Genomic DNA, 25,022 nt, shown 5'->3' with positions numbered 1-25,022 from the left:
CATAAAATACACAAGTCCAGCGTGATATACGTGGTACTACCACTGAGAATGGAAGGTAGCTGCAAGTTTGACATGCAGTTGCCAAGAACATCAATCCAAAAAAAAGAGAGATACAATTAAAATATTAAAATGGCATCCAAGTGGTCAGCAGCTCTCACAGCTCATTGGTGCAATTCCATTTTAAAAGCAAAGACCCTCTGCCCAGAATTGTACTGCTGCTCAGAGAAGTAGAATTTAAGCATATTATTTCAAGGAGTTTTACAACTAACTGCATCTGCTGCAATACCGTGTTTAGGAGTTCTCCACTTACATAACGCACTGCAGTGAACTATATTTTTGAATGAAGCAATAAAACCACTGCAGAGACCTTCATCGCACTGCTATCGATTTCAGCTTCTAACAGGTAGGAGTTTCAGGGGGAGGAGACACAATGACGATGACTAAAGCTTGCCTTGCCTATTACCCTAGAAAGTTTATGAGAAAAGAACTTTAAATTAGCAACTTCAGCTTCTGTTCTCCCCCCTATTCTGACTGCCAGTTTTTCTAAGCCAAATGTATGAAAAGCAGCATCAATTCACACAAAAGGATGAGATAACTCTTGCTTAATTTTAGCCAAAAGAATCTAGTCTAGGTATAATCTTTTAAGTTTTAACTATTACCAAAAATACAAGCAACTCTGGAGACCAAGGCAGCTGTTGATACCTGGCTATCAGTGCTTTTTTCTCTGCCTCAGGGATTAAAAAGGATTCTAGATGCATAAACAGATGGCAGAAGGTAGGAAAAATAATTTTCATCCATGATGTTAACAAGCAACAGAAAAGCTAAAGAAATAGGGAAATTTTTCAGACAAGCTTACACGAATTGTTATTCAAAAGAGTAACGCTTGCTGTCAGTGCCACGCCATCAAAAATGAAGTTACCTTTGGGATGTAAGGAATTAGGTATAATCTCTTTCACCTGTTAACTGTAATCCATGATGCTCTTTGAAAGTTTCACAAGACTGATACCAACAAGAGCATCACATCTCTACCACCATGGTGCTACACAAACTTGGGATGGAGTGCACAGGGTTTTGGTGAGGTGGGTGGCACTTTTCCCCCTCAACCCCTCAGTGCTCCCCTCACAGTATCAATGCTGAGCTCCACGGAGGTTGTACAGGGGAGGCTGCAGCTAAAGGTCACCTTGAGGGCTTCTCCTCTGCCACTCTCTGGGTAAGGACTCTACTCACTCTACATAAGCCAACTTTGATGTTTTGACAAACAAATGCCAGCTTTGAAATGAAAAACAGAACAAATCTTGTTTTGTGGTCTTTTTAACTGTACTTCCTGGTTTTGGTGTGGTGGTGGGAGCAGTGGTGGTTTGGGTTTTTTGCTTTTTAGAAAAAATATTTAAAAAAGAAAAATATAAGAGGCCTAAAGTGTTCATGTCATTTAAATTACAAGATAAATCAGTGTGGGGAACACTACACAGTGGGGAGTAACCTGGTCTAGACACCCAAGAATGATCTTGGTACATCCCTCTTTCCCCTCACGGTTTTATCCTGGAGCACACATATCCCTTGTTGGCAAGTTCTTCACAAAAAGGACTGACTCCTTTGTCGTGTTTGCATATACCCTATCAAGTTGGACTTCAAAACTTGGAGCCACAAGTATGGTAACAATTCAAACCAAGAGTGATTTAGAGAAGGCAACAATAAACAACACCTTATCAAATTAAAAACATGAACTAGACAACTCCTAGAGTTGTTAATTCCTAGATATTAAGGATAGCTTTGCAACAATATGGACGTATTGTTTTAGTGGCAACTAGCAAACCCCTGCATGATGGCATCCTAGAAGTTAGAGGCTGTCTGTACACGGGACCCTTGGAATATTATGAAATGGTTACATTAGGATTCTTCTCTAGTTTAATGCAAAGAAGGGTGTTTTGTACTTGTAGAAAAAAGACATAGTGAGAGAAAGGATTAGTATTGTGTATTCTTTTGTAAAGTCTAATTAACAAATACAGTACATATAAAATTATCCACACAAACTACACTTACGAGCTGACAAGTATTATTCGCTTTGTCAATAAAGAAAAACTAAGCTTATAAATTTCTAGCAAACGTACCGAAGAAAACCACTTAAGTACTACTCAGCACTTTCCAAGTAATACAATATTAGTTTAGAAACAAACTTTTCTAAGTAACAGAATTTTTCCTGTTACTTAGGAAAATGCAGTTTCCTAAGTAACACTGCATTACTTAGGAAAGTGCTGAACAGTCAAAAAAGAAAATGAAGCAGGCTTTAACTGTATCTTCTCTATTTCTTTTATCTATCTCTAGAAGGAAAGATAGCCTAACTGAACATTTATGTAATATAGTACAGCAAAATGGAAGGGCTGCTATCTTAATATGAAAAAAAAAAAAAAAGCAGGAATATTGCGTATCTGTGATAATGCTTTGGCTTTCCAGCACACAGAAAGATCACTTTTTCATCACAGGCATCTTCAGCAGCAATCCATCTCACACTAAGATGTAAGCTTAACACTAATGAAAAAGGAAAACCAGCATTTGTTGTTACTGATAAATAACAACTTAGACTGATAAGTTTCTATGCTAGGGTTTTCTTTGAATAAAGGCAGTGGGGGATGAGCAGGGACACGTTTATAGCCTCAGATTTCAAATACACAAAAGATAGGTGGAAGTTAGACTAGGAGAACACAGTGGAATTTTCAACTCCTATTTCAACCAGACATAGGTAACACATGTCTGAGAAAAAAGTGCATTAATATGCTACTACGTAACCTCTGGGTGTGCAGTGTGGCAAACAATGCCCTTCAGGTTCTCAGAAATCCCATTATTAGTATCACCAGTTGTCTGTCACATCCAAGTGGCAGCAAAGTTAAATTCATCCAAGGCATCTGCTAAGCTCATTACAGTCACTGCCTCGTATCTCTCTGAAGCACAATACTTCAGAAGGATGCTTAAATTTCTATGGGAGTTCACGGTTAGCAGTGCTTTAATACTTAAAATTTGATTCAAGTTTGGCTTAATTATCAAAAAACTACACATTACCAGAGTTAAGAGCAGTATGTATCTCACTTAAGGAGACAAGCCCAAGCAAGTGTATTATTTTGTCCTCAGTTTGAGCAGAAGTCCGTACTCCTCAGCCTTAAACAGTTTCCAACCAATCCATAGTAACATTTATTAATTTGCTCTCCTTTTTCACCTCATCTTCTTTTATTTTACACCAATTACAGCATGTACTGAACACACATATACTTCTCTGTCACCTGTATTCAAGCAGTGGTAGTTTGTGCACATATACTGGTAAGAGCAAACATATACACGCTACCTCATTATTCCTGAGATGATTATGTACAGTGCCAGTTCCCAGTTGGGCCTGGGTAGCGCTTCTGCACACGTTGCTAACATGTGATACGGAAGAGATGCATTCAAGACAAAGATGAATTCTGAGCCTCCTGCAGTGATGAATTTTAATTCACGTATGACTCTGGAAGCAGTGAAATCAGGTGTAAACCTGAAAACAAAGTAAAGCATGTTAGAACTTTTCACATGAACAGCAAGACAGTTTGAGATAATTTATATTATACATAAATTTAAAAACACTCCACCAAGTACTGCCCTGACTGGCATCCCAATCAAACATTTATAACAAACAGCCCTAGTAGTAAGACTAATAATCATCCATGCAATTAACCTAAAAATACTTATGAGTATCTTTCAAATGCCTCAAGATGTGTTTGACTAAGTCCATAAACACCTATGCTTAACACATTTGATACTAAATTACCCCTGATACACCATATGAAGTTGTATTATAAATGAAATTACATTTTGACCAAATCTGTTAAAAGAAAGCTATGAATGCAGTAAAAAAATTATCAGCGGCTGTAAGCAAGCAATGGAACCGACCATTATGTGAGCTATAAAGCTTTTAAACGCTTCACCTTTAAGTCACAACTGCATGTCTTTTCAAAAACATCACCACTATGTTCCCATCTCATCACAAACTAAGATCGTTGCAGAAATACTAGTGAATTTTCATTGCCTGCAATATCTCATACATCCTCTTACAGAACAGAAGCAGCTTCTGAACTTTTTAGACACTATATTCTGAAGAGTTAACTTTACATCCAAGCAGTGTTAAAAGATTAGTTTTTTGTGAGGAGATCTTTTACAATAAAATTGGTCAGAATTAAACAATCATTATCATTAAGGGAAGAGACAAAATATTCAAGACTAAAATGCTGTGCATTATGACCATAATGCTTAGTCTAAAGGCTCTTCTACATACTGCAATGCACCAAAGCCATGTGTAAATGTAGATCTTGTGTACATTCACAACCCAAATGAAGGAAATGTATAAAAATCCCATATAGTAACACTATTCCAGCTCAATAAGTTATACCTACTGGACAGTAATAAAAGTAATACTACAGTCAGTCATGAAAATTTGAAGTTATTTAAAAATCAAATAGCGTTTGCAAGAGAAAAATTTCATGGTTTAAGTTGTATAAAAAACACCCCCAAACACTCAAACCTTAAGTAAAAAACCTCAGAATTTAACCAGAGTTCTCCTCTGAAACATAATTAGGTATACAGAACTCCTAATGAGGCTCCATTTAGATGTAAGAAAAAACACTTACAATATAACAATGTCTTTAGAGGCATTGGCACTTAGTGCAAATTCATGACAGTTAACTACTTTAAATCCATATCCTTCACACGTGTAGCCACTGATCTCCATAGTTTTCACATTAATCTGCAGCTGCCCTGTATTTTCCACTTTAAATGTTCTTCTCAGTGTGAAATTCGGTTCTTTGTATTTCATTTCTAGAAACAAACAGCAGAAAGTGTTTAGTGTTATGCTAAACAGATATCCTTCACTATACTGATATTCCACAGTAGAAGAGAGTTCTGTCAGTATTATAACAGGAAAGGGGACTAGCAAGGCCCATGGAAATCTTTACATAACCTGCAGGAACAGATCTCTGAAGCCAGATTCTCATCACTGTCAGGTACGGCACTTGTACAATTCTAGAGCACTCTAACTCATCAGGGAAAAACCACAAACCCCCAAACCTTTGCTGCCTCACAAAAAATCATCTAAGCTGTAAAGTTCTTTGATGTACTGCTTAGTGTTGTGGTATTCTGTGAGAAGTCCCAGCACGAGGAGAATTAAAGCTTAGTCTAAACTAAATTCGTGAAACTAAAATTCGTGGCCGAGCTACATGTATCTTATTATCAAAAAAATCCCTAAACCACAACATGTAAGAGGTAACGACTAAGCTTTACTTGAAATTTTCTTACTCATCCCTCAAAAAAAGCAGAATAATCTCAGATAATAATTAAGATGGCACCTTACATATATGTCTGGAAATCTGCAAAATACCAAAGCAGATTTTAATACCAGATACAACTAAACCTCTTTTACCAGTTCCTCTGGTAATAGAAGTACTCTTAGCTCTCCTTTCGGAAGCAAGCCTGGGGCACAGAGGAGAAAACCTCTGACCCCAGAATAGAATCTGGCTGGGAGTTAATTTTCATCAAGGAACATACCCTACCTTCTTCCCCTGTTGGCTGTGTGCATACAGATTCTGAAGGTGGGAGGAAAAAAAAAAACCACATACAGAAAGTTGCATCTGTGATCCAGTTTGACTTAAATTTAGGAATTAGAGATTATCCTAGTAAATATACTAGGATCTTCACCTCCTCTATCTTGAATTTTAGTGGATGAAGGGCTTTTGTTTCATCTTTTCTAATTAACAGGGGAAAAATATTTCCACACATTTCAAGTTGTACACATAAAATGTAATTTCTTTTCTGTTCAGCATAGTAACTCAAGAAGTACTCACTTTCTGAACAGTCTTTCAATAATGCTTCTGTGATTTTAAAGCGTAAAGAACTTCCTGCACCAGGAGATTTGCCTGCAACCTTCAAGCTCTCAGTTGTTCCTTGTCCCTGTACCATTATGGCATCTATTACAGTCAAATTATTTCTGTGTACAAAGAAAAATGGGAAACATTCATAAAAGAATTATGAAGTCAATTGCTCCTGCAAGCTTCTCTTCTATGAAGTTTTATCCCAAATCTGGAGAACAGAAATATAAGCAGTTCCACAGATAATTCCCCACAATATGGAAGCAAATAGTGGGGAGTCTCAAACATAGTGTTTGTAAGACAAAAACCTAAGGAATCACAACATAAAGTACAAATTAAAAAATCCAATTAAGTACTAGTTAAAAATTTATACTTCATCATATTAACATATCACATCTGATACAAAACTGCAACAGTTATTCAGAGCTCTTAACTAGAAAGACTGAACTTGCACTGCAGCTTGATCTCCCAAATGGTGTCTGTAACTACAGTCCCTGCTTTCAAGGTAGTGTAGTATGTAATTAAGAATTCAAGTCTCCAAGTATAACAGTGGATGATGTATTTATATTAGAAAGTATGCACTGAATACAGTTTAACTACTATAAAACATATCACAATTACATTTAAATTAAATCTTTCTCCAGACACATAGGATTCTACAATTATTCTTGTAAAAGCAATAGTTTCTTATTGGCAGCTGATCACAAGTATGATCTTATATATAAATAAAAAACATCAGGAAAAACTCATATATTTTGGAAGTATCTGTCATACCTGATAACAATTAATGATGAAATTGTTTTATTAAGAACTGGAGTGAACTTTACTTTGACAGACTTTCTCTCACCAGGTTTTAATATTAGGCTTAACACTGAATGACGAGCCAGGCCCTTTGTAAGTCCTACAGTGCTCTGTAGTGGCTGGACCTTAAGAGAGTGGGGAAACAAAGTAACAATTTTAAAAATAGGATATTTTACATATATTTGATAGAAATTATTATTTTAGCTAGAAAATTGGTCTTGCCATAAAGTAGTGTAACTTGATATATATCGTTTTTTTTAACCAGAAATTCTGATAGCACAAGAACTTCTCTACTTATTAGTAAACCATCTGTGGTTATTAAGAAGCAGAAGAATACAGCAAGACAGAACTGAGCTAAACCATACACATGTGGATTCATAAATTCCTCTAGTGAAAAGAGGAGTTCAGAATTTTTTAAATGTATATTTTAAACACCAAATTAGCATTAAGCCATTATGTAACATTTTCTACCCTCAAAATGTTCCCTCAATTAAAACATTTTTAGAATATTGTTTTTCCTAAGTAAAGGAAAAAAGCAAACTTAAAGTAGAAGAACTATTGAAAAAAGTGTATTTTGTTAAGCTTGCCTTTAGATACTGTGCAAGCATCAAACTGCTAATCTAAAACTAACTGGAAACGGAGGGGAGAAGGCATATATATTGGATGAGAGAAGAAGGTGATCAGGATATGGAATGCTCTATATGAAAAAGCACATACTTAAAGTTGTCCACAAAACTCAAATCATTTAAAATAAAGAACAAAGCAATGCAAAACTCAATACTTCGTCAATTTTAGAACTACCAACCACTACACCAAAGAAAATAATCCTGTATCAGTAACACGATGAATAAATGCAGTTTTCCTGTAACTTCTGCAATCCTATTATAAGGTAACCATACAGAAGAAATCAGCATTTTAACTGTTACATTTGAAGAAAAATTACTTTTCCCAATTCCCTGAAAATATCCAACAGAAGCATCACATTTTTCACACACACCAATACCTAAACTTGAAGACATGTACAACCGAAGTCCTATTAAAACATGAAAATATCTACATTTTAAAATCTTAAAAACATATTTAAATACTTACACAATTTCTGAAGACCTGGAACTCTAGAGTCCTCAGATTGAAATTGGTTGGCTTACTCAAATTAAACCTGAAACAGACATGCAATTTTTTTTCCCCAGATCAGGGAAGATAATGACATACTCATACTTCAGGATTTTAGCACAAATCAAGAATTTATGGCAGGACTCAAACAATATGCAGCTGAAAGGATCATTTGATTTTTCTTATCCTCGCCCCCCCCCACTCCCTTATACTTCAAGTTAAGGAAGAAATGTAAATACCATTTCAGCTTAGCAGAAAATACAAATGTGCATTCAATGGCAATCAGCCTAGATTCAGTTCTCAACCGGCCTAATGATTCAAATTCTAGAAGAGGCCAAAAATGTAACTACCAACACAGCTGCCAAATACTGCATGCATTTTTTGTAAAATGCATTTTGCTGTAGACTGAGAATGGCCTAACTACTCTGAAACAATACTTACCGTTCCAACATTTTCTCAACGAAGGTGGATGGGTTAGAATAGAGAGCTACAGGAAGGAACTGAACATACACAGGAACGTCAGCTGGATTTTCTAGAAAAATTTCTTCTTCCTATTCAAAACCACAATTTTTGTAAAGTTTACACTGGGGTTAATGTAATTAGAAACAGTTATTTAAAATGCAGTCCCTACAAAATGATACTATCAACAAAATAACTTACTGATGAACTGTTTGTATTGGTAAGAGGGAAGCTTAGATGGCGTGGTGAACTCAGTATGGAAGGCCAGGCCATTTCTGCTGTAATTTTCAACTGGACATCCTTCTGAAGATCTGTGTCTACTTCAAATACAGCATTCAGCCTGGAGAAATAGTTATAAAACTTACTTTACAGGACTGAAATAGGAAAAGCCTGTAAAAAGCAGAGTGCCTAAAAGCACCCTGAAAACAACACTAGCTTGAGAAATAGAATGGTACATTGTATTTATATGCAAATTTAAAAAAAATTGAGCTCTGCCTATACGTAGCACTATTAGAAACCACAACAAAAACCACCAAAACATGCTATACAAGACCAACCCAAAGATTCTAAAGATGTTATCTATTTAAGTATTGTTGTCAACATCCATCCATTCCAATTTCTCTTATGGTCTGTTTATGGATAAAGGTGAGCAGAAAACATGGCAGGACTTCGGCAATGCATCAAAAACATTTCAGTATTTGCACTTCTCTTAAATCACCGCTCTCTGGACAGAGAGACACAAATTTTATCTTTCATTAGGAAGTGCCTAGCCTTTAGTATTGCAGAAACAAGTTTTGAGAATATAACCGAGATTCAGATCAGTAAGAAAAATAACGCAAAATATATTTGATGATTTGCAAAGGTATAAACATTAGAAAGGAAAAACATCAGTCCTGCTACAGTCTGTTTCCAATACAACATCCAGACATCCATTATCCAGAAAACATATTGTGCCTGCACGTGCGTAATGTACAGGAAATCTGTCCGTGTACTCTAGCTGCAATGGATACACGGAGATTGTGCCTGTACTCCCGTCTAACAAATCTAAAGCAAATCTGAACTAGTCACACTTGGGACCAGCTACTATTTCCATTAGTGAATGAAGTCCTTTGCTATTAACCAGCCTCTGCAACAGACTTGATTCCTGTTCTCCTGCAAGCTCTCCACCATAAGCTGAAACAAGACTAACAGTATTGAGTTCTCCAGTCAGCAAAACAGATGAAACACTAGACTTCAAATCTAGAGAAATACTTTGGAGAGGCTCCAAAATGCCCAAGTCAGAACCCCTCTGTATTCAGAAGGAGCAGCTTCTCCTTGGATAGCTGGTTAATTTTAACTCTTTTTAAAAGCATTGCATTTTCTAGATTATATAGTATATTAAATAACATTAAAGCACTGGGTATTCTAGCTAGAACTGCTACTTATTCAGAAGTAGTTTTTAATTGAATTGTCCCTTACTGTCGGTGATAGGACATTCTTGAAAGTTACCAGGGTGGCTAAATAGAGGATTCTGTTTAGGTCAAATTTGTTCAGGATTTATTAACATTTATAACAAAAAGTGATTAAGGAGGTATGCTTTTGTTACTCTGTTTAGATACATAGAGTCATTTTTGTTCTCTGCAAATATGCATACCTTTTTGAAATAGTAGTCTGGATGCTATCATCACAAGAGACACATGCACTTGCTGTTAATGCCAAATTGTGTCTCTTGGAGATTAAATCACTTTAGGTAGGAGAAAACAGATGTTCAAAAGGTATATAGCAGCCTAGAGTTTGACTTTTTCTAAATATTAAATAGCAATAGTTAATCATCTCCTATTTAGCAAGTCTCAAGGTAAAACACCAGAAAATTTGATATTTCACTGAACTGCAATAATCTCAACAGTAGCAATAGAAAACCTTATGAAATCTTAGAGGGATACTGAGGCTACTACTTTAAAACAGATTAAGCAGGGACACTGCACAAACAGCATAATCTGTTTTCAGAAATCTCTGCAGAGTAGAGATTGCCTTGCTGTTGACATCTTTTCAAGAACTGCAGCATACTCCAGCAAATAGTAACTTTGAGTGTTGTGCTTGACTTGAGGAAATTACTACTGTTTTTTAACTTTTAAAACGTTCTCTTTAAAGGTTTGCAGAGAAGGCCAAGTAACTCCTTCTTGGCCCCTCTCAAAGAGCACTGCAATATTAAGAAACCTTGTATAAAAGCACACATAACACAAAATTATCTAGTGATTTAAGGCCTGAGAAGGTAACAGGGATAAAATACTTACCTATGGCTTGAGTTCTCTTTTATTTCCGTCCATTCTTTGAATAAGCTCTCATGCAAATCCCAGTCAGAATCCCATGCATCTTCTTGCATTGCTATGCTGTGCTGAACTTTGGATTCCGCTTTAAAACACAACGTGTTTTTTAAACTCCTCATGTAAAATCATTGCTTAAGGAGAAAACTTTTTTTAAAGATTTTCATTATAAAGTTGAACATTACTTACGTTTAGATAGAAAAGGCAAGCCTACATAACAATGATCTCCACATTGTAAACCAGGATCAAAATAAATATTTGCAATCTGCAAAACAGAGAAGAGTGATCAACTAAGAAACAGCAGAGTAAATCTAATGACCAAAGAAAGAAGATTTCTGATGACCACAGAAACTTAGCATATGCTATATGTACGAAAGAACTTGTAAACATGTAGAAATAAGGCATACACAAACCTTTGATTTTTTTCCTGGCTCTAAATCTTCTTTATTACTTCTTAGCCTCTTATAATAAAACCTTACATCTTCCGACAGGGAGCGTATGTGTTGTATTTTCACTTTCTGAGAAAAGGAGTTCATAATGTTCAGGCTCTGGTGAACTACTTTTCCCTAAAGAAAAGAAAGGATGAGAAAAGTCTGCTGGATATGCATTTTCCCTAGCATATGTATTCATTTATGCAGGCTGGCAAAGACCACAGCGGAGCTGAAATGTTAAATTGAGATTTTTAACTATGCTATCTTAAAAAAACACCACTTGTAATCAAGGTCAGTTTCTGTGAAGTTGTATTCTTTCCTCCATCTGCTTCCAAACATAGTTCATCTCTCTTTCAAAATTAAGTACACCTTAAGTGTCTTGAAGAGCTAGGACAACACTTCTGCTTAATCAAATCATGTCAAAAAAGTACCAGAGGCAAGAGAAAACTTCAGTTTTCTGAGTCTCCTATTACAAAAGGGAAACAAGCTTCTTGTAAGAGATCTAGTACATAGTTGCTAGTACTTAGAAATAACCTGAAAGGGAACAGTGGAGTGAAGCTCTACAGAACAAACACTACAGGTGACAGCGGGCATTATAAACATAGGTACAACCTTCCTTCCCACTCCCAATGAGATTAAGACACCGGGCACTAAAATGACAACATTTAAAAAGAAAACAGTGCAAGTTTTTCCCCACAACTTTACACCCTGCCTTTTCTTCCGAGTCAAACATTGTTTTACCTTTTAAGCATAGAATATGTAGTTTGTTTGTCACTACCAGAATCATTACAATGCTTAAGCTCTCCCCCTGCCCTCACCTGTAAATCGAGGATTCTGTGGTCATGTTTTTCACCTTATCTCAAAACCCAACCCTGACAAGTATAGAGTAAACAATAAACAAAAAACCAAAACAAACAAGAAAGCACAACTCAAGACTGACTGGTGCCAAAATTTCAGATTTATATATAATTAATGAATACAAGCAAGTTTAAATACTCAGGACTATCTTCTAATGAACATGACTAGAGTTTTTCATGTTCCCCTCTTAAATCAATACTTTCATCTTTTTAAAAATTTCTGTAAGGTAAGGACTGAAGTGGAGAGATGGGAGATGCACTTTTGCAGGCTCAAAATTTGACTGAGGCCTCAGGAAATAGTCACATACTGTTACAGTCTAAATGGCAGCAATCACAGAGGGAAAGAAAATACAAGAATAAATCTCTAAACAGTATAGTCCTGTTAAACTGAATAGGAGGTATGTCTGAGCTTCACCTATGGAATCCTACGAGAAAAACTGCCATCAATTGGGCAAGTTTGTTAAACTGTAGAACAAACGAACAGTATTTTACTAAGACCTTTGCACACCATTTAGACATGAAACAACGGATAAGGGAAGATGACTTTACCCAACAGTAATAAGAAAAACAGAACAATGCTATTTAATGTACAGGTTCTCAAAGATGAGCTTTGATCAGGGAAGCATTGAGAGGTGGCACTGTGAGCTAAAAATGCCATTATGAAGAAGTAGTCAACACACCTAAGGTCTGTTTAAATGAAGACACTCATCTTTACAAGGCCTGTATACACCGTCAGTGCACTGCTGACAAACTTCAACAGAATACCAGAGATCAGATTTAGGTGCAAATACACTAAAATTATAAATAGAGACAGACAGCACTGGGAACTGGGCAGCTGCAGGAGAATTACATCCTAGGTATGAACTGAAAAGCAAGTGTTACTAAAACTGTAGTGCCTAGTTATTCCTGGATGTTATAGCTGTCAGATTTCTCTACCAAACACTGAAACAAGAATAAATGATAATATTTTAGGCTTATTTTCATAAGTAATGGATGCATTACAGAACAACTAGATGCAAGAGTATCATGAATTCAGTGATCACAAGTTTAGTTTGAAATGAATTCAAGAAAATGTAAGTCTGCTGTCAATGTTCTCAAATTTCAAAAGACCAACTAACAGAAGTAGTAAGGGAAGCTGACTGCTCTGAAAAGCTTGGGGCTTGAACACAGAAAACAGTCTAGAATCTTGTCAAAGGTGATAATTATATCTGAGTCTGTACTTCCAAACAAAATGCAGGAACCAAAAGGTCCTCTGAATGAATAATTATATGAAAACATTACTAGAAAAGAGCATGAAGCCAATAAAAATCACAGCAGTCTGGGTATGAGAATGATGAGAGCAAGGAAGTCAGCCTCAGAGACTGAGAAACACAGATGCTACAGAAAGTAGTACCTGCCAAAACAAAAGCAAACAAACCAAAAAAAAAAAAAATCAAGCTGACCAAGACCTTTGACATATACTGATACACTGAGAAGCTCTTTAGCCATTCCAGTTAGAACAAAATAAAGGGAGATTAAAAGAAACTACTTCTTTGTGGCCCAAAACAAAACAAAGTATTTTAATGTGGCATTCAAGAAGGACAATGATCTTGCCAGGAATTAGGATATATAAATTAGGATACAGAATATATAAACTGCTTTATCTTTGGTGAAAGAAAGGGAAATGGACCTTTAAGTTATTTCAATTTATCAGAGGCTTATGTAGCAGTTCATAGATGAAGTTACAGATATGGTATTCAGTGTAATAAATATCCATATAACGGTGAGGCCATATAGTCAAATAGGAAACATACATCCTAAAGATAAAAAAAAAAGTGATCTTTTCAACTGTAGGCATGACCATTTGACCTCAAGAGTAGCAAAAGACTTCAGAACAATTTGTGAAGTAGATCAGAAGGAAGGTGGAATGGATAATGGGGCAAACGTAGCAATGATTTACTGAAGTCCTGCTGACTGACCTATCTTCATCCAATGAAACCTATTGCATTACTTTTTCAAAAAATTATCATTTATCTACTAGACGTGAGGTAACGCATTTGATAAAGCACCAGTGAAAAGCTACTATTTAAGAGTACACAAATTGTAAGATAAGCAGGAGATACTAAGGAGCTATTGGGAGAGGAGGTAAGAACAGGTGGTGCTCTACAACAGATTGGACTATGCAGGACAGACAAGGAAACAAACCATTTCCACCAACACGCATGGAGTTAGTTTTATCCTGTCAGAAAACTGCCATCTCATGCCTTTTGCTACTTTTTTTCCAACCTCTCTCCCTGTGATTCTTCTGTCATATTACATTGTCCACACTCATCAGAAGGTCACAAAGTTCAGACTTCAATGAAATACCGATTGCAAAGTCAATATGCCTTGACTGTCCATGCTTCTATGGTTATGCTGAATACCAAGTGAGAAGAAAGTATTATCTAGTGAATAGCTTGCTGCTTGAGTTTGTAGCTCTGAGTGAAGAAGCTGCTTTCAGCACTCACTGAATAAACACTACTGCAGGAGCAGGGATGAAAACAGCCATTACATATTTTTGCAGAGAGCTGTAGACTTACACAGCTTCCATGCTTTCCTGTTCATGTACTCCACCATGTACCCTCAAGAAGATCTACTTTCAGTGTGGAGACAATACAATAATGCTTCCACAGAGACCAAGGACTTCTTATACTAAAACGTCAGTTTATCAGGTGACTTAGTTGTCTTTGGTATTACACTTCAGGAATTTGAAAAATGCATTTATGCAATTTCATCTCACTCTTGCTCTTGTGCTAATGCACACGAATTGGTAATAACCAAGCAACCGCAGCTATGTTAGAATGAAGCCTCAAAGTATCAGGTTTGGGATTATATCAGTATTCCAAGATCCCATTCAAGTGGGCAGTAGAGGAGATATAGGGATAACTCATGCTTGGGACATGTAGGGGGGAGGGGAAAAACCACCCAAACCAAAAAATAGCCACAAACTGAATCATAACAGTTTGGTAGCACAATCTCTCCAGCAATTTGACACGCAACAGTTCAAGTCAGTGGTTTCTCTTGCAAAAGGACAGATAAATAAAAAACGCAGCAAGAAAACATATAATGCTATGACCCAACTCTCTTACCGGAAAAGAAGGTGGAAGGAAAACATGTTTTGGGGAGCAAGTCAGCGAGCCTACAGCAATCACTGCCTTCACTGGTATAGTTAAAATCTGGAAAAAAAGAACAAGAAAATTTTAGGAAAAAAACCTTAAATTCCATTTCAGTCTTTAAATGTCTTTTCCACTTTTAAATTGCATAGAATAACAAAACCCTGATTTTTTACAATTAATGTAGTCTAGGTTTATATACACATTTAAAACACGGAGATGAATTAAGATTTCAACACATCATTGTATTTGGAACAGTCAGTCCGTATTGTCAGGAAGCACACCTCTGCTCAGTCATACTTAGCACCATTCTACATGGAACAGAAAAGCACAGTTAAAATATTCTCCATTTTAACATAAAAAGTTCTCCAGTGGGGGATTATATAGGTCTCACTTGAATGGGGCTTACTTTGTTGGAAAACAGGAAGATAACATCTTTAAAGTAAGTGAGTATGAGGGAAGAGGATATACCGAACTTCTCAAAAAAACATTAGACTAAGTCATGGTTAGACCCTGATATAGACATAGACTTAGAAAAAGGAGTGTGGAAGGGATGGTAATGAGATCCTTTCTGTGTATTATTAAAGCTACTAATACAAGTAGAATAACTTGTATGAACAAGCAAGAAAATAAAGCACTTCAGATTCTGTAACTGAAGGGTCACATACATGCATGGACATATTAAAAAAACTTACAATCTCAGATAACTGTCAGAAATTAGGAATTTCCCATTTTCTGTAGCTTCATCAGAACCACACAACAAGCTATATAACTTCCTGACTTCATAAGCAGTGTGTCACTTTTTTTTTGTATATGTATCACCCAAAGATATTAAATACAGATTCCATTATGTATTAGAATCTCTCTTCTACAAAATAATTTATTAACAGGAAAGGCATATGAAGTTGAGAATTAACTAGTTGTTCTCTCCTTATTAATCTTAGTGTAAAAACTCCATTTCATCAACTGTCAGTAAACTACAATTTCTCCAAAACAACTTTCACATTGGGTTTTGACAAAAAAACCCTCTGAAATTATAGCTCAATTTCAGTAACTGATAAGATACCAAAAAGCACAGTGTCAGCATGTGTTATACCAAAAGATCCATGCACTGATGCTTTCAGGATGTGTCAAGGCATTGAAGAACCCACACCTCAAAGCATTATGTCAGATTTAAACGGGTATTTCTGAAAGCAAGATGAAAATCATAATGAAAGTCATTCCTCATTCCTTCAGAGAAGACACAGCATGAGTAGTAGCATTACTGTCATCTAATACAGGGTTAACATGCAGAGATAACTTGACCTCCAGAGCTCCCTTCGAAACTCAGCTTCTCCCTGATATTTCAATCTGTCCACTAATACAAATCTTAAAACTTCATGCTTAAAAAGTGAACATATCATATGGACAACACCCGTGAATATACAATAGATGTACCTCATAATCCGTTGTGATTTGTACAGCTCCGTCATGAATTCCTTCAAGTTCTTTCGCTATTAGCTTTACTCTAAACACAGCATAATAACCTGATGCTAGTATCACCTGTATATGGTAGAAAAAGTTATCCATTGTATTCCATTAAATGGAAAGAAATTTCACTAAAAACATGCCCAACATCCTCTTTATTTCTTTAAACTGAATCAAAATCCATTTGAAACAACTGTCAGTGGTAAAAAGAAAGATTCAAACACATAAGTTACTAACATAAAAATTATCTATTCTTTGAGGTGGTAAATTCCACTCTTCCCAAATAAATGATAAGCATCATCTGAGGGCATGGAAGTTACTGCTTCTGAAGTTTCCCCTTTCAAAATCTAACGAATCTGCTTCTTAAAATAAAATTTAAAAATTCCACACGCTTTATCATATTCAAATTCAGACAAAAATTATGAATTCTTAGCCTCCCTCCCCTCTGCTAAAATGAAACTGCAAGAAGTTGCACAGATTTGTCTTTTTTTCCCCCCTCCTAAATCTAGCTTTAAGCAATGGATTCAAAGGATTACTTACTGAAGACTGAACGGATGCACTAGCATTTTGTAGTTCATGGTGGTTTGCAATTATTGTTGTTCTGTTTCCCTTTTCAGTTGCTAGAAGTTCTATGGCCAAACCATCTCCTATAATATGCCAACTTTTTATAGCCAGCTTAAAAAGAACAAAAGGTACTGTTTTCAGTAACAACACTGATGTAAAATTTTTTAAAAGGCAAACTAAAAATAAATCCATCCTTACCTCTATTGGATTGCTGTTGATGACTGCAAATAAGATGCTTGTAGCTTCTGTTGCACTCAATATGCCAAAATCTATAAATCGTTCCTCAGTTTTTGGAGGCAGTACAAAGTACTAGAAAGATTGATAAAGGTATTTTAGCTTAAGTTAAATATAAAATGTGCTCAAACTCTAAACTCATTAACACACACATTAATAAGTCTAATACAGCAGTACCGTGACAATGTCAAAATTCTATACATTTGCTATGTAAAACTGAAGGGAACAAAAAAAATTTTTTCAGCAGTAACTGAAGCTGTTTAAGGAAAGAACTGGTAAAATCGTTCTGAAATTAAAAAAGCCATCCTCCCATAGAAGTATAACAAAGAATTAAAACCAGTCCTATGAAGTTTGCCTCTAATTAGACTAAAGTAGCTAAAAAAAGGAAAATACTTACATCTAAAAATCCCGTGTATGCTCGGACAGGTAGGTGAAATTTAGAAGCATTGGTGATAAGTAAAATATTATTATCTATATGAACAGATGATGTGGAAGGCATAAAATGAAGTGTAAAAATATATCTGGATTCATTAGGCGGAATTAAGACTGGTTTACTGAAGTTCTGGACCTAGATCAGTGAACAATGAAGATCAATGTTACAATTTAACAAAGTGCAGAACATTTAAACATTTACTATTAGGTAAAAATGTTCATGGAAATGGGGCTTACTTTAAACATTGGTTTTGCTTCTTCTGGTAACACAACATCATGTATAAGGACTGCAAAACTGAATGTGTTTGTTAGATAGATCAGTCTTTCCACAGAATCAGCAGCACCATCACGGATATGAAACAGTGTGGCAGCATGATCAAATCCTAAATATCTATTAAAAGAAAACAGTATGAGAAAAATAAAGACTTTCCCCCAATATAAAATGTTTTTCTTACACAAAAGATTAGAATTCATTCAATCCAAAAAAACGTACATACCCCACTGCATGCTGAAACTATATTATTAGCACTACAGGGGCATTGATAATTAAGTAATTCAAGCGAGAGAAGAAAATATGTGAATCAGCATATTAGGAGGACTAAAAAGAAGTGCTGAAGTACTAAGACAGTTTGCAAATCATGCATATGCCTTATTAACCAAATCAGGCATCTGCAACACAAGTTCTGATAGGTAAGGTTTAGTTCGTTTGCCTTGAAAATATTCTATCAGTTCTGTTGATAAAGTAGCAATTAATTTCCACAATAACTTTAAAGTCAGCTTAGCCACACTTTGTAAATAAATAACAAAATTTTGCTGGAAACCAAAAATATTTTCTCTACCCTTACTTCACATAGTGATAGAACTGCAAATACAAAACTGGAAAAATTTCCAATACTGCATTTTTAAAATGTCTCATCTGCAGCCTTCAATTGCTCTGAAAAGAAACTCACTAAGGTCACTCTGAATCCAAGCCTTGAAACCAGCGTATGTATTACTAAGACTCCCTCATCTACTAGTGTAAAAACAGAAAAAAAAATCAAAAAGTAACTGGAGTTCTAAATGACCTCCAGATTCAGAAAACCAGGGTATTAACTCCTTATATCCCTTCTCCCTCTAAAAAGGCTAAATTCCCTGCTACATCAGCTAATTTACAGCATTTAGTTTTTAAACTATGTTCAATTACTGTAAGCTTACCCATCCAACACTTCTGCTTGATATGGTATTTCAAGTTTGGAATAGCTCTTCTCCTTTGCTTTAACAGTTATTTTCCCAGAAGACTGTGATGCTTTTTTTGCTTTTGATGCTGTACACACAAGAATATAAGAAGTTTGTTAAAGCAGACAAAAAAATGATCCATTAGGTTAGGCTAGGAAGAGTGGAAGAATAAAAGCACAGACCTAGTCCAGAAATGAAGTATCACAGAAGAGAAAAAATGGATCTTAAGGAAATTTCAATAAGCAACTGACATGAAATATGTCTAGGAAGTAACATATCAGAGTTCTGAATTCCTCCTCCTTAACACCAGTTAGCTGACCTGCCTGGAGTTAGTAAGCTTATCTATGATAGGGAAGCCTGGTTGTTCCTGTCAAATAAATAACTTGGACACGTCCAGAGGACAAATCAGATCCCAGGTGAGCTGAATTCCCCACTCAAGAGTGTAGAATATACCTATCCCTCCACTAACAGAACAGAAACTTGAGATGGCTGGACTCCTCACTTGGAACTACCAGTTGAGCAGGACTTTGGGACAGGAATGCAGCAACATTTTAATAATGAAGAAATCAAAGACATGCTAAACTTTACAGAAATACAATCCGAATCCATGTAAGAACCCAAACTACACAAGCACCAAGAACGATGCTCACACATCTTCTCCAAGATCACAGAACAAGCAACAGTAGCCTGGTGGCAATATCACCAGAAAAGTCAAGAAATTCAAATACTAGTTAGGACAAACCACTAGCCCTTAAAGCCCTTGCATGCATTAGGACAGCTGAAATAGCAAATATTTAGGGCTGGCTGCTTCACTAAAAAGAATTCACCAAGTCAAACCCTTAAACACATTGAGCAGCTTGACTGGGTAATTTTCCCCCCAACTACCACTCCTTCCAAGATCTAGTGTACGTTAGTCAGAAGGTCCTCATATAACAATTCCCTCTAGCTTCAAAATCTGAACATATTACCACCTCACGCTGACAAAGTTCAGCTATTTCAGAATTTATTTATAGGCTAAAACATACTTCACTCGTCTTACAAATCATAAGCTATTTAATATCTAAAGTGCTAATCAATAAATAACAATAATAAAAATCAATCCTCTCCTCTCTATCCATGCAACTTCTAAAACCATGAAATGAAAAACATTGCATCTATAAACTTCCACTTTTAAGCAATCCAGGCAGAAAGACTTACAGCACCAACTACTATCTTAAAGCAGTAACATCTGAGTAGGTTAACAGCATTCTGACAGTTGATTAAAATCTCTATAAAAATGAAGGTGCTTTCTACTAAATGTCAGCATAGTATTTACAGTCACACTACGCACGAGGAAAATGACCCATCATTTCTTTCATAAAGATATAAATGAAAGTCAGTATCAGCATACATAACATACCTTTGTAGGAATGGTACCAGTAAAAGGTTTTTCCACCTTCACCTCCCTTTTTCTTTAATACAGATTCAAGACAGCAAAATAAAATAAGCCAGCTTTCACAGTAAGAGCATGACTGAGCCTTATTTCCACGGCCATTCCAACATAAAATGTAATTTTTTTACAAATAAGATTTTGGATTATTTTTTAAACTTTGGAAGGATCAAAGACCAATCCAAGAGATATACTCTCCTCTAATATATGTTACTGCAAGGAACACATCCTGCTTTGTTAGGATTTCTCAAAAGCAAATGCCTCTTTAGAGTAACAATACGTTTTAAATAATCAGTGTTTTAACGTAAGAATACTGCTTATGTTTAATGGAAGAATTAGGAATTCCTTCTCTGCTCACCAGTATTTACCAGTCTGTTACTTGCTGATTATGATCAGAGACAATCCCTTCAGAAATACCTGAAGTTAGAACTATAAGCCTTTTCCAGGTAGGAAAATTCCATTTCCTTCTCAAAATTACAAACATTTTATTAAGAGAGTGAAAATAATTCATGAAGTTTCAGCAAGTTTTAAGCAGCGCTTGACAAGTTCTAAGAAGAGAGGAGCAGTACTTACCATCAAAGCTAATACTTGCAACTTTGGTATATTTACTTTCAGAGGCTTTTAACGTAACTGGCTTGAAATGTACTGTTATAGCTTCGTTCTGTGGTGTAGGTCTAACACTCTGCAAACAATCAAAATATGAAGCACCTGTAAATTTATCATTGTTAACACACTGTGCAGCCTTCACGTATCCTTCAAAGTGATACAACTGCAACTAGTTTTGGCCAAGTTCTTACAGGTGTGTCTTTCCCACAGCAAAGCAACATTATAATACGCTTCAGAATTTTTTTCAGGTCCTGCAAATTACTCAGTCAGTATGCAGGAAAGTGGGCAATAGAGAGTCCTCCTTTGGAATGCTGGATGAACTCACAGTACGGCCAGAAACATGTTAATAAAATAAAAAACAAGCTTTATTTAAATTAAGATTTTTTTTTATTCTTAATGCTGCAAGGTTCCAATAGCTAGACTATTTGTTTCTGGTGCACTTGTTAACAATGCTGTTAACTGACTTGTGTAATTGCTGGTGATGATACAGACATCTACCTTGTCTCTGATCCCATGCTAAGCCTGCAGAGCTGCCACAGGAAAAAAAAAAAACCCAAAACAAACCGTATGGAGAACAGTTTTGTAAGTCTGAGATGACATCCATTCTATACCCACATTTTACAAGATCACCTTTTGTATCTGAGGATTACCGTTTTAAACTAAATGGAAAAGGTAAATTGGACATTACTGGAACAGCAATTGTGTCAGTTACTAGCCAGAGCTGATTTGTAGAGATACTTATTGCTATGCAGTTGCATTATGGATTCCATGTCGATATCTGAAGACTCTATAGAGATTGCTAGCAAACTCTTTATTCTAGATTTCATGAACAGAAACTGGGCATGGAGCATTTAAACGCTCTTATTTTCATTTTGCTTAAAATTAGGATGGCTGCCATGATTCCCCCTCCCCAGCTGTCTTCTCCTGCTGTAAGAATAGCTCAGCTACTCATGTAGCAGCTGTTAAGCTACTGCAAATTACAGGATGCTGTATTAAGGAAACTGAAATGAGCACTGGTTTACCTTATGCTAGGCTGCAGAGGTTTAGCACCTGCTTCATAAGCAGCTGAGCCTTTCTTGGTCGGAGAGGAGCAAGACAGACAGCTAGTGGTACAAACCAATTACAGTTCTTCCAAGCTAAGCTGTCCTTGATTGTAAATTAAAGCCATAAAATCGTGCATACATAACTAAGTTCTGCAGACCACGGGATCCTTAGCGGAAACAAGCAGCACTGCTCCTGCACCTAATGAATAAATCCTGTTAACTCAGCTAGAAGTTTGTGTTTTGGACTTATAGCAACTGACCTTTGTCAACCATCTGCATACACATGGTGCAGATATTTGCTATTTCTCTTCACGAGTCAATTCACAATTGTCACAATCTTCTTCTCATGAAATCCATACTACAAAACTATCCTGAGGGGTCTTTTAAAAAAACACCTCTTAAAGCAGACAAAACTAAAGCTGTAATCAAGTTCACAACCTTTGCATGGTTCACATTTCTAGTAGGTCTTTCTATGCAAAAGGCTGATTTTTAATTATTGAAGGTTGAAACTGTGCTGATTTCATTTAGTAAACCAAATTGGAAATATTCAAAAGGATAGCCTGTTGCCAGAAAAATGGCAGGTTTCAGAGGTGCATCTCTTAAACCTAGATGTGTAACAAACCTAGATGTGTTTACTCAAAATGCCTACAGCTGATGAATTTATTTAAAGAAGGAGTTTACACTGTTTTGTTGAAATTTTCTTTGACATCATATGTATTTCCCATTTGTTGCTTGATTACATGCTATAAAAGGAAATGCAGAATTAAGACAACTAAAGGAAAACCAAACATCCTTAAGTCCTCTTTCAACTTCACCTTCCTCAAATTTTAACCTATTTCAAATAAAGCCCAAGCAAAACTCATCCTGAGATGTGCATTAAGAATCATTAAATATGGACAGGCCATGAGAATACAGGCAAAACAAGTTCCATCAAGTATCTAGTACCACCAATTTTATCAGAAAATCTCTTCAGAGCAACTTTTGTGGGGAAGAAGAACTTAAAATAGACATGCTTCAGTAACACATGGCTCTCACATGAAGTGTCCCAGTCAAGATTCCTGACCCTGCTGTATGAAGATACATTCAATATTTAGCATAAGAGCAGAAAATGAGGACCTTAAGTGTTCTAGAGAACACAGAGGGGGTAGAAAGCTTTGTGCTATTGCAATAGTTCTCAGGAAAGACTTTGAATATTTAAGGACTCTCAGACTACACCTATTCCAATAAACTAAAGAGGAGAAGAGTATGGGTTGAAACACTGGCACATGTTCATCCATATTGTTTACCTGGTAGCAGGCTCCCAAACATAGTTTTGTCTTGTCCCCCTAGCATATTGTTCTAAAGACTGAGCAGGCTGTAGACTTTTGCTTACAGATAGTAAAGAGACAGCTACCCTGCTGCAAAAGGAAAAAGCCCTGTGGCTACAGGCAGCAGACTAAGGCTGGTTCCATTAGTGTCAGAACCACCTCTGTACTGTTTATTTGCTTTTACAGACACAATTACTTTGTCACTTGGCCTTCGGTTTAAACAGAGACACACCTAAGTAACTAAATTTCACTTTCACCATAAAGCACCATCCGGAACAGCCATAGAATAAACTACTACTAGATTTTAATCCTTTAAGGTAACTTTCCCTTGATAACTTTGAGATGTGTGCACTCAAATGTGCAGACTGAAAACATAATGCAGAAGTAAACTACTTCTTGCAGGTTGGTAAGAGGAAAAAAAAAACCACTACTCTAAAGTATGTAACTGTGACAGAAGCAAGTAAATACTTTCTCACACGCTTTTATTTTCAAACTGATAGAACAGTTAGAAACAGTTTCAGTATATGGCTCTCCTGAAGTTCCTGGTTCTTTAAGCACCAAACACGATCAGAAGCTCAAATTTTAAAGCATGCCTTTGCTTTCAGCAATCAAATGGGCTTAAACTGCCTTAAGGAAACACAAAATTTTCATTCTAGAGAAGGGATAAAAAAGTGTTCAACAATCTAAATGTACTAATTTTTGACAGCAATTTTACTAGATTGCTGCAGCATGACAACAGTTCATCCAGTCATGAAATAAACATGATTCTCCCTAATAATGGACAAAACCCTACAAAATGTAATCAAGGAAGGTTTTGTAGAGTTTTAGAACTCAAAAAAGAAAGCAAAGTGACTTCCTCTTACAGTCCTCAACCAATTTGTTGGACCACAGTGTGACTAAGTACTTAAAGGCAAAACAACTACAACTCTGGCAACAGTATTGGCTGTCTTTCATACACAGATGACCTGAAGATATGTAGTTCCTCCAGCACCCAGCTTAAATATATGCTAAATATAGCCTTGGCCTTTTCTTCTGACATTAAAATGAAATTTGTCACAGAGCTCTGTCTCACTGCTTTTAAACCCTAGCTCTAAAGGGTCAGAAATCCATTTCTCAAGCTTTCTTAGAAGTAAGCTATTCACCAGGTTCCTTCCAAAAATTCTTTACTCTTGCTTACCACTTTGAAATTCCTTGATTGGCACAGCAGCAGAAATTCACACAGTGCTTCAACTGCTACAAAGGTTACAAACTTCACAACAAAGCTGTGCCTTAATGAGAAGAACAATTGACTTGATGTGCCGTATGTGACACACTGAAAAACGCATCATAACTGGAGCTATGTGGTAACTTTATTACTGCATGAGTCCTAAATGCTTTCAGACCACCATATTTACTGCTTTGATACACTCTAAAAGAATAATAAAGAATAAAAAAATTCATCTGGAAAAGTTATGTCATGACATGTGTAAAGGTTATCAAATGATAGCCTTCCTTACACTGCAGTCTATGGTTTATAGTCTATGGTCTAAAGACCATAGCTTAAAAAAAATGAGTAGGGGTTTTTTTTAATGAAGGAGTATGAATTAGGTACGTTATCAGATATTAGAACTGATACTGATGGTCTGAATATATGTTTATTTGCACTGTACTCAGGAAATATATTACACACTTTAAAAAAAAAAAAAACCAAACCACAAAAAACTGACCCTATGCCAAAAACCTGATAAACCTAAGAAGATGGACATGAT

The 25,022-nt window shown here is 36.0% G+C and overlaps 1 protein-coding gene across 1 annotated transcript in view; it reads right to left on the bottom strand.

Annotated features, from left to right (window-relative positions):
* Nucleotides 1-25,022, bottom strand: part of TMEM131 (transmembrane protein 131) — a 101,803-nt gene that overhangs the window by 17,523 nt on the left and 59,258 nt on the right. The window contains exons 12-29 of the mRNA XM_074859010.1: nt 20,892-21,000; nt 18,869-18,977; nt 17,912-18,065; nt 17,640-17,810; nt 17,207-17,317; nt 16,985-17,119; nt 16,415-16,519; nt 14,954-15,040; nt 10,972-11,124; nt 10,748-10,823; nt 10,529-10,646; nt 8,457-8,595; nt 8,238-8,347; nt 7,776-7,842; nt 6,657-6,808; nt 5,859-6,001; nt 4,650-4,836; nt 3,335-3,520 (exon numbers count right to left, since the gene is read on the bottom strand). Coding sequence (XP_074715111.1) covers nt 3,335-3,520; nt 4,650-4,836; nt 5,859-6,001; nt 6,657-6,808; nt 7,776-7,842; nt 8,238-8,347; nt 8,457-8,595; nt 10,529-10,646; nt 10,748-10,823; nt 10,972-11,124; nt 14,954-15,040; nt 16,415-16,519; nt 16,985-17,119; nt 17,207-17,317; nt 17,640-17,810; nt 17,912-18,065; nt 18,869-18,977; nt 20,892-21,000 — 2,312 coding nt within the window. The remainder of the gene's footprint in view (nt 1-3,334; nt 3,521-4,649; nt 4,837-5,858; nt 6,002-6,656; nt 6,809-7,775; nt 7,843-8,237; nt 8,348-8,456; nt 8,596-10,528; nt 10,647-10,747; nt 10,824-10,971; nt 11,125-14,953; nt 15,041-16,414; nt 16,520-16,984; nt 17,120-17,206; nt 17,318-17,639; nt 17,811-17,911; nt 18,066-18,868; nt 18,978-20,891; nt 21,001-25,022) is intronic.

Source organism: Strix uralensis, chromosome 2 (genome assembly GCF_047716275.1).
Source record: "Strix uralensis isolate ZFMK-TIS-50842 chromosome 2, bStrUra1, whole genome shotgun sequence".
Lineage (NCBI taxonomy): Eukaryota > Metazoa > Chordata > Aves > Strigiformes > Strigidae > Strix > Strix uralensis.
The sequence above is the reverse complement of the archived record's forward strand: the minus strand, read 5'-3'. Positions and strand labels throughout refer to the sequence as shown.